The 10294-nt window shown below is 43.5% G+C and overlaps 1 protein-coding gene across 2 annotated transcripts in view; it reads left to right on the top strand.

Annotated features, from left to right (window-relative positions):
• The first annotated feature begins 3392 nt into the window (after positions 1-3392).
• Positions 3393-10294, top strand: part of DENND1A (DENN domain containing 1A) — a 146430-nt gene continuing 139528 nt past the window's right edge. For both annotated transcript variants that reach the window (XM_058038529.1, XM_058038528.1), the window contains exons 1-2: positions 3393-3512; positions 9251-9321. In XM_058038529.1, coding sequence (XP_057894512.1) covers positions 3496-3512; positions 9251-9321 — 88 coding nt within the window. In that variant the 5' untranslated portion in view covers positions 3393-3495. The remainder of the gene's footprint in view (positions 3513-9250; positions 9322-10294) is intronic.

Raw genomic sequence — 10294 nt, 5'->3', positions numbered from 1 at the left:
AACATATGTGAACACTTCTGGAGGCTGTTTGCCATGACCTGATCCATAACTCATGAGGCTCATTGTTTGAGAACAACAAGAATTACAAAATTAAGGTTGATGAAATAACTTCTGCTTCACATCTAAAAAATACCTTTTAAAAGGCTTTTCATTGGTTTCTAATACTCATCCTAATATTCACCCACTGACAAATTAGGAAAAACGTACATGAACATTATAATCAATATTAGTCAGATAGCAGGATATTCTCTTCCAAGGCATAACCTTTTAGATGAAGCTTTACTATTGATCTCTACAGTCAGCATTTTTTCCCTTGCCATTCTCATTGGCTGAAATGTAGCAGGGAGAATGTCCCCAGTAAATTCAGGTTACATTGTGCTTCAGCAGGGTTGTCACGGTGGAGCAGAAACAGTAACTGTGTTCTCATGTACATTTGATGCTGTGAGTGTGTTATATACTAAAATACAGGCTCAGCCACATTCACCAAATCCATCCTAGAGCATCAGACCTCTATTTCTAAGGCACTGAACTTAAATGCTCAGGTCAATCTGGAAGCATCCTAAAGCTTTCACCAAGCTTTTAATTCCTGGATTATTTTCTTCTGCCTGAAGTTTCCCTTCTGCTTCCCTTTTGTCTGCTACTAATGCTTCATCTCTTCTGGGAGGGTGATTCACAGTTAATCAGCTCATCTGTTCTGAGCCACTCACACCCAGGGCTCCGTGGCCAGGCCAGCAGGCATTGCTGGAACCCCTCGCTCTCCTCGGGGGCTTTGCTGTCCCCGCTGGCCTGTCACTGGGACACAATTACATCAACCATTGGGCCAGCTGCAAACGGGGGGGCATCGACAGTTGCAGAAAATGGGATTTGGGGTATCTAATGAGCAGCTTATTTACATGAATACATCAGGAAAAGAAAGGGGAAAAAAGTTCTGGGCTGAATGCGTACTTCCCAACCGCTCCCCTTCTCTGGCAGAGGGTTTAAATTGTTCATCTGAACCACCCAGCCTTTTATTCCTTAGTATGTCCAGTTTAAAAACAATGAAATATAAACCAGTCTACTACTCTTGCATACATGTCCCCATTAAATATTTATTACATCTGTTCATATTAATAAGTTTACCTTTAAATCTTTGAAAAGCTCAGTACACAAAACAGATCAAAACTAAAATTGTGAGTAGCTCTGCCTCTTAAATTTAATGTCAATTAATGTTCCAAAAAAAGAACATGTGATGAAATGTAAGAGTGATGAAATGTAAGAAATTCTGTTAGCCACTCCTAAAATGCTGGGGTTTCCACATAGTTATTTTACACTGCATCAGCATTGTGTTTACCAGCTTCCTTATTTTTTAACTCATTACTGACCATAGGGTATTTTTGCTTTTACAACCGATTTTGACAATATTTCTGTAAACTCACCACCATTTGATGGTTATATGTGCAACCCTTAGTGCACTGTTTAAAGGGTTAGAATATCCTGTTGGAACACAGTAATTTTGGTTACAAAGCTACTTTACATGGATATGGGGATGAGTGAAGGAGACAGGGAACAGCACTACAGATCAAACAACGACTCAGGGCTGGGGACAGGTCTATCCACAGCACAGAACAGGGCAGGGCTCAATGCTGAGGTCTGAGCTTGCACATGGCTGCTGTGGCAGAGGCTGTGGGTGGAACCTGTGGTGGAAGCACCTCATCTCAAGTACTCAGATTAGTACCAGAAACACTCCTCCTCATCTCCCCAAACATGTCTTTGACTTACTGTAACTGTGAATAATCTTCCAGGGTTTTTTGCATAGTGTTTAACGCGTTTTAAATGTATTATTTGAAGGAGGGTGGTATGATTTTTCTTACCCAGGCTCTCTGGGGAGCAAATGGGATATTAAAGGATCTCAGATGGGATATACTCTCTCCCATCTTTCTAGCTGACCAAGTTCTTTAGCCAAGCACTTGGTGTCCACAAGAATTTGCACTTTAGACGCCTTTTAAAGACAAATTTTCAATTCTTTCATTCCTCACTACAGATCATCCTCAACTCTAAATAAAGTTAAAAATTTCTACATTATACTAGAAATCCTCCAAACCTTCCTGAAAACTTCCTATAAATCATGTTTAATGAAAGAGTTGGGTACCTGTTTGTTCCTGTTTGCCGACTCCAACACAGCACGTTTCAAAAGCTGTCTATCTGTGATTTCTGAGTCAATGTAAGACATGTTCACAGCAGACTGCATTCCTTTTCTGAGAAATCTCCAGTCCCCTTCATAACCTTGCTTAGCCTTGAGATCCTCTCTAGTCATGTTTTACTGTTTTTTCAGTCAGTTTGGTCTCTGTGCCCACAGTGCACAGTGTTCTGTCAGAGAACAGGCACCTCTCCCAGCCCCTCCTTCTGCCTCTTTCCTTTGACTTCTGCAATTCTTGGACATCGAATACCTGTTCCGGCCTGAGACTCCGGCCTGTGCCCATGGGCACAGCTCCCCTCTGCATGGGGGTTTCCAAGATGGAAAGGCAGTCCTGCTCCTCATCTGGCCTGGATATCAGTGGATATTCAGGGCTCGGGATCAGGCAGTGACGCGGTTTGGCCCCGTCAGTCCCAGCCTGGCACTGCTGTTCCGTGTGACTCCAGGCCGGACTTCAGCTGCTAAACGCGGCGGGGCAGCTGAGGAGGCCAGAAAGGAGCAGGGCCGGTCCTGCCTGACCCCCCTGAGGGGAGTGGGGCCCGTCCCGCCGCGGGGCTCCCGCCTGAATCCCCCTGAGGGGAGCGAGGCCCGTCCCGCCCGGTGTTCCCGCCTGAATCTCCCTGAGGGGAGCGAGGCCCGTCCCGCCCGGGGCTCCCGCCTGAATCCCCCTGAGGGGAGCGAGGCCCGTCCCGCCGCGGAGTTCCAGGCTGAGTATCTCCGAGGGGGAGCGGGGCCCGTCCCGCCCGGGGTTCAAGGCTGAATATCCCTGAGGGGAGCAGGGCCACTGAGCATTGCCATTGCCGACCCCCGGCGCTCCCGGCCACAGTCACAGAGATACAGCATAGGTCGGGTAGGAAGGGACTTTTTGGGGCATCTGGTGCAACCTCTCTGTCCAGACAGTCATGAGAACACATGGTACAGGCTTGTGTCCTGACGGTTCTGGAATATTCCCCCGAGGGAGACTCCACATCCTCTCGGGACAATCTGTTCCAGTGCTCGGGCACTCGCGCAGAGAAGGAATTCTGCCTCGTTTTCGGGTGGAACTTGCTGTGCATCAGTTCCTGCCCGTTGCCGGGTTTCCTGTGGCTCAGCACCACGAGCAGAGCCCGGTCCTTTCCCTGCCGGTCGCCCCAGACAGGCACACACCGCCCGCCCCGGGCCCCGCCGCACTACAGCTCCCGGCAACCTCCGCGCCGTGACTCGGCCGGGGCGCCGCGGCGCGGGCCGGGATGGAGTGAGGGGCGAGCGGCGGACAGAGCGCGGCCCTGCGGCCCCCGCCCGTGTCTCGCTCCGCCCCGGGTCTATGCGGCCCCCCGGAGACCATGGGATCCAGGATCAAGTGAGTGCCCTCCGCAGCTCTCCAGCCCCGCTTCAGGCCCTCGGGAGAGCGAGAAGGGGACTGACTTCCCCGCCCTCCCTCCGCTCCGTGTGAGGCCGCGCGGGCGGGACCCCGGCCGAGCCCGTGGGCCTCGGCTTGGGCGAGAAGGAGAGGGAGAAGGAAGGGGAGAGAGCGCTCCCTGCCCCGCCAGCCGGAGGGACGGGCAGGACGGGCCGTCCGAGCCCAACTCCGGGCGGGACCCCGGCGGGACCCTCCGGCCCTGCCCCAGGAGAGGGGCCAGAGCCGACCCTGCCTCACTCCGAGCCCGCTGCCCCTCCCGCTCTCCGGGCCGGGCGGGGAGCGCAGTGCAATGTTATCGGTGCAGGCCCGAGGGAGGGCGGGGGTGCTGCGTTGGGAACATCTTCATTGCCAGCACAGCCGACGCCTGTTCGGGGGTGGGGAGGGGTCGAGGGAGTACACATTTCTTCATTTCTTTGCCCAGAGTGTGCTGACGGAAGGACTACAGTCTGGCTAGGAGATAGCCAAAGTGCATTAGCAAAGGGGTCTGAGGGAAGGAGTGATGCAAGTGATTGATGTGCTGGGCCTGCAGATCCATGCCCTCAATGTTGGGGTTTTTTTTTAATTTTCATAAAATTGATGGTTGATTTATTGGTAAACCTTGTTGATATGTTTGGTATATTCACTTTAAAAGTCTCAGTTTGTTCGTGTGCCATTCCAGGAAAATTCAGTTCCTCGGACACAGGTAGAGGTGTAATAAAGTTATTGCCAAGCAGGGAGTGCTGACATCTCTGTGTGTGAAAGGGTTACAGAGTGGAGAGACCCAGGTAGATCCTGTTTTATTCAGCAAGTGCGGTTGAGCACTTATTTTTCCTTCTTGAACACAGTGTTCTTCAGGATTACATTGGGCTTTAACTTTTCACTTGTTTTCTTTAATACAAGACTGGAGGGGACAGAATTTGTGTGATGACACATCTTCGTGTTCCCAAGCCTATAGGCTGGATAGATGAAAACACGTCTCTTCAGTTGGGTGTTTTAGGAAAATGTAAGTGGATAATGAGTGTTTGTAATGATAGCACTGTGGCAATTGGTTGGTTCCAGAAAGGAATGAACCTTGCTTCCTTCCTTAAACATACTGTGGGTCTGAGTTTTGCACCTTTTTGGAGTATATGTTCTCAGCTATTGCTGCAGAGAAATGAAAGCCTGAGAAACTGGTTAAATTCTTACAGTCAAATACAGGTAGAATTGAAAACTGTACGTATTTCGGCAGCAGAGCAGAGTGTATCTCTGACTTGCACCTTCAGACCCTGCAGCAGTCACCCTTGCTTGGATCACTTCAAGGTTATGATCCAAAATTACTTGTTATGATGACCTTATCTTAAAATTTTTAAGGGGTTGATGCTTACTTTAAGTGCAGTTTGTTTTGTGGTGCACACTGAATCCACAGGCTGGGTTTGCCATCTTTGGGTGTGTGGTTGCTGAGTGGGGCTTTGAGTAGACTTTGCTAAATGAGAATGTCAGGCAGGTGAGATGCTCCAACTAGAAACTGGTGCCAGGGAGATGTAGCTGTTAGAAATACTTAGTGCAGCCAGTGGAGTTAAGGACTTTTTCTGTGCTAAGTCTTTCGGTGTGAACTTGTCGTTCCCAATCACCAGAGTAGTAAAGGTAATAAAGAGGCAATAAACCCAGGTAAACATTGCTTTTCATTCTTCTTGGACTTTGTGAGAAAGCATTTTGTCTACTGAGTGATTAGGCAACTTTGCCTTGAGCAACACATAATAAACTGCTCTTTTTCCACTTTGAACAGAACACTGTGCCTGAGTAGTGTAAGGACAAAATTTCAGAACAGTCTTAAAATATATAGAGTGAGAGAGAGCCTGTCTGACTAAGAGGCTTTTCTGGTCTGCCTTTCTGAGCTGGATGTTTAATCCAGCAAGGACTTTAATGTTGGTAAGTAACTTCCTTATTGGGACAGGTTGGAAGTGTAAATGGGAGAACTGTTTGTGTACTGGGTAGGGTGAGGCACATCTGCTTTAGGGGTGTCACCAGTGTGTGCTGGAGCCCCAGTAAACATCCAGCAGTCTGATCCCTTGCTTCCTGCAGTGGATTGATAACTGAGGGATATTGAACTGCTTGGCACAGGATCCCTTGTGTGCACTGTGATAGACTCTGCATGAAACCTGGGCATATCTGTCAGTTAGATTTCTGATGGGTGTATAATAATGAGTCATTTGAGTGAAAGATTGCTTAGAGAAAAGTATCAGTAGCTGCATCAGACTGAAGTGAAAGAAATCAAGGAACTGCCAGCAGTCCTGTAAGCTTTTGGCTTCTGTGTAGCTGCAGGCAAAAAAAAAGCTCCATTGAGTGTTGTGCTGGGTTAATCCTGTGTTGGGGCATGTCTGGGGAACGTGCCAGGCACTCTGTGCCAGCCAGGTGAGGCAGCACAGGAGCCTTGTTAACCTGCTGCTGTCACTGCTCCCCAGCCTCTGAACTCCATGTTACACGACAGAAAGGATTTCTTATTTATTTCTATTAAGTAATGTGTCAATATCAGTCTGTTCAGCAGAATGGCATTGCACTGTCATGCAGTTGGCATGTCCCTTTCCAGAGGGGGTTCTATTTCACTGGTGGCACAATAGATGCCAAGTGTACATCTGAGAAACCTTTCAGAGGTTTAACAGAATGTTTGTTATGTACTAAGATGAAATATTATCTACCCAGGGAATACCAGGCAAAAAAGTTAAATATATGGAAATTAATCAAGGCTTTGGTTATAGTTTCTGAATTGAATTAGTGATTACAGGTTTCTGCTAATAATTTACTTTCTGCAAGAGTTGAGCAACTAAGTCTTGTTACAGGACAACTAATTATCAGGCAATGTCAGACTCTTCTCGTATGTCTCAGTTCTTCAGCAGAATGATACTTTCTGTCATAAGTGCTATTGCATTTTCCTATGTGTACCAAAAATGCTGCTGACAGAATCGAAATAGGCTGTAGATATGTAAAGTCTGTACTTCCAGCCATCCAGCTTCGGAGAAGGGCTTGGTTTAATTTTATTCTGAGGAAATCTCTTACAGTTTGGTAAAACTACATTTTTTGATCATAAAAGGTGCATAAATATCTTATTTGAAATATCTTATTTCAGTGTAATATTTGATTTCATATGGATTGCTTTGAAACGGATGTTATTTCTAGATCAGAGATTTGAAGTAATTCATACAACTAGCATTTATCACAGAAGTATTATTTTCTCATATAGCTCCTTCCTAAGTTAGAGTTTACAGAGAGTTATTGCATTTCCTTCTGAAATAACCTACTTCTCAAATAAGTGAGGTACTATGTCTCGTTGTACCTCTGTGTCCTATGTAGTTTTTAAATTGCATCTAATTGTTCACTTGTTCACATGGGTCCGTAAGTGATTGTTGGGAGGAGGGGACTTGGTGTGTGTTCAAGGCTCTGTGCAGTGGAGGATGGCTGGGCTTTCTGTGCAGTGCTCAGGTGACACTGGACTACAGAATACACATTTCTGATCCTGTTTATGCTGTATTTGCAAACTGTATGAAGTCTCATAGTGAGTTGTTTCCTTAATGCCTCTGAAAAGTTATAAAATAGCCACAATCCAACAATGCCTTCATTCTCATACTGAGGTGTTGGTTGTTGAATGCAGCCTTTAATACTGAATTTCTCACTTGGGAAGGCTACTTTAATTTTACTGTTCATAGAAATAAATGGACATTTGTCATGGAAAATTAAAATACAAAATGTGATGTCTTTTTGTCTGAAAGATTTGGAATATGGTCTGTGCTCCTGCCAGCTCTGTTACCCGGTGCTTTCACTTAAGAATTTGAACATGGGTTCTAACATAATACTAAAAAGGTGTTTGTTGTTTTAACCATTAGCTATAAAAATATAAAGTTTATAAACTTTTAATTAAGGAAACAGGGTGCTAAAAATAGAGACATAAACAAGGAGGGTATGATAAGGCTGCCCAGCAATGTGTATAAAGGAAAAATACGTTTCTGGTGCTCTGTGGGTGTCGTTCCATCCTCACCCCACAGTGTGGCTGTAGGAATGGAGCTAAACCCCAGTATTTGTAGCATTTCCCCCAGTATTTGCAGGTTATGGGCTGCAACTTGAGTAGCACAGCGAGAATTGTGCAAGTTTGCTTTTATATTGCACAGTAACAGCTGACTTTGGATTTCTCATAACTTATGAGTGTAGTTTTCTGAAAAAGCAGCTACTTAAGACAAATCAGTTGGGAACTGGTGGCAAATTAAATTACCATTAATTGAGTTGTGAACCATTGTTGCTCCTGAGAGGTGCTCTGTAAAACCGAGAGTGTGATCCTGTTCTACTGAAAGCAGTGGTAGCTTTTCTGTCCGTTTAAATAGGTGTGGGGTTTGGCTTAGAGCCACTTGAGTTAGGCTAAGTGGGCCTGTGGCACGGTTAGAAATGTTTTCCTTAATCCTTTTGGTGTTAAAGTAGGATTAAAAATAATAGAAATTCTCTGAATAGTTAAGCTGAACTCCTCGACATGCTTCTATGTTTGGTTTGAATTGTTGGGTAAGATGAGTTTAATTTTTCAATTATCATTCAGTTAGGAATTTTAGTATATGTATTTATGGACTTTGTCATTATTTTTGTCCTTAGCTATAGGGAAGTTACAAAATTCACAAGTAAGTTATACCACAGCAATTTTCTAATGTTAGTTTGCATTAACACATAGGAGACAATATTGTCACTCTACAAGCAGCTGTAAATTTGGAACAGTAAGTATGCAATTTTGATTCTTGATTTTAGCCAGAAAGTCTAAGAATAAAGAGTCACATGTTCAGACCTGCAAAATCCTTATTTCAGGATTTCAGTCCTTTTAATCTCATAAAAAATATCTGGAGTAGCTGAAATTGTTAGGAATAAAGTCAAAATATTCTTTCATATATAATCACCTGCTGCCTTTGCATGCTCATTATGAGATGTAATTCCAGAGCATCACTTAGAGAGTTAAATTAGTAAGAACTGGAAATATACACTAAATTCTTTGTTTGTTTTATAGTAATATCATTAACTTTTTACTTTTACTGCTGGTGTATTTATAACTCTTGAGCAAAGTAAATCTCTTTCCTCAAGCATAATTTACATCTTCTAGCTCAGTTTGGTATGGTTTTTGACTGTCACACTTATTTCCATGCATCTGGCAAATTTCTGGAGTTAAGACTGGAGTCTCATGAGACCAAACCTCGTGCATTTGTAATATTCTCCAGCATGGCCTTTTTTTGGCAGAGAGCTAGAAATATTTTGACAGGTATTAAAAAGGGGCACTGTCTTCATCCTAAATACAGCCTCTTAAGTTTTTCAGTAGTGTGTGCAGAAAGTGATTTTGCCTCCTCTTAACTGCATCTACTTTTTTTTTCCTCTTTTCCTGGGCAAATAGATGTCATGAAGTTGAACCCAAGGGTCACAGTAATGAAAATGTGAATCTGGATGCTGTTTGTTCAGTGTTGGACAATGTGACTTTTCAGTTGGGTGAAAAGGTCCTGATCCCTTTTTTTTTCCTGGAAAAATCCCTGTATTTAGCACCTTCCAAAGGTCTGATGAGAAATCACTCAGGGCTGTAAACCAAGAAATGGAGATTCTCTGGTTGGTATTGTACTGTGTGCATGCTGAGAACCCTTTCTGACTGCCTCATTGCAAGTGCACTTAAACCAAATGCTCAGTGTGCTAAATACCTTCTCTTGTTTCAGACAAAATCCAGAAACTACCTTTGAGGTGTATGCAGAGGTGACCCACTCCGGAGTCAGTTGCCTTGGGAAAGGTACTGTTTGCACTGTTTCTACCTCTTTATTGGCTACAACTGTTCTTAAGAACCATATATTGTGAGATAATGAAATACATTTAGCATTATGCTGTTCTAGCTTTTAAAATATATTAATTACTTGTTCTGTGGAATCTTTAACAATTAGGACTAAAAATTAGGAATTTATGTTTCTGTACCTGATTGTGGATAATTTTCAGGTTTCTTTGACTGTTTTGTCTCTTTTTGTCTTTTAAAATAGAAATAACTCTTTTCTTGATGAGGTTGAAAAAGTAAGTGCTTTTTAAGATTGGTATTTGCTTCTCATGTAAAAAAGGGTAGTTCTAAACCAAAAAAAAATACTCTTGAAACATCTTGTTTGGAATTTGTTTTTACTTCCTCTTTCTTACTTGTCTACAGAAGTATTTTTATTTACTCCCATAGTTTTCCCTTTGATCAAGTGACTTTCTCTGGAAATTAGGCACAGATGCAGCTTATGATTTGGTTAACTGTTTTTACCATTGTTATCAAGTCATAATTACACAAGTATTTTTCTGTAATATTATTTTGATGAGTATTCCTATGTTTATGGTAGAGAAGTCCCATAACTGCTGAAACCAACATGTAAGTACATTTGGGAATTTTTGACTGCACTTTTATCTCACCTGAGGAACTTGAACAAATAAGCAGGAAAAGCAAAGGTTGAAATTCATAATGCCAAAATTTAGTTCGAGGTACAGTTGTGAGGGTTCAGTCTCTAGAATGGCACAAAAAGGAAGTTCATAACAATTAAATGATTATGATTAGTCAGCATGTACTGAAGTAGTATTTCTTTTGTCTTTTATTAAACAATCACGTGTGTGTGGTAGATATGGTGTAATGAACCAGTAGAAAGGATTTCTCTATTTTATTGACTGGAAAGCCATTTATCTCCTTTTATATGTGTATTTGTTACAGTCTGTGAAAGTCAAATAGCTGCAAGTCCTTCCTTGCC

The sequence above is a fragment of the Melospiza georgiana genome, chromosome 20, assembly GCF_028018845.1.
Source record: "Melospiza georgiana isolate bMelGeo1 chromosome 20, bMelGeo1.pri, whole genome shotgun sequence".
NCBI classification, from domain to species: domain Eukaryota; kingdom Metazoa; phylum Chordata; class Aves; order Passeriformes; family Passerellidae; genus Melospiza; species Melospiza georgiana.
The sequence above is the reverse complement of the archived record's forward strand: the minus strand, read 5'-3'. Positions and strand labels throughout refer to the sequence as shown.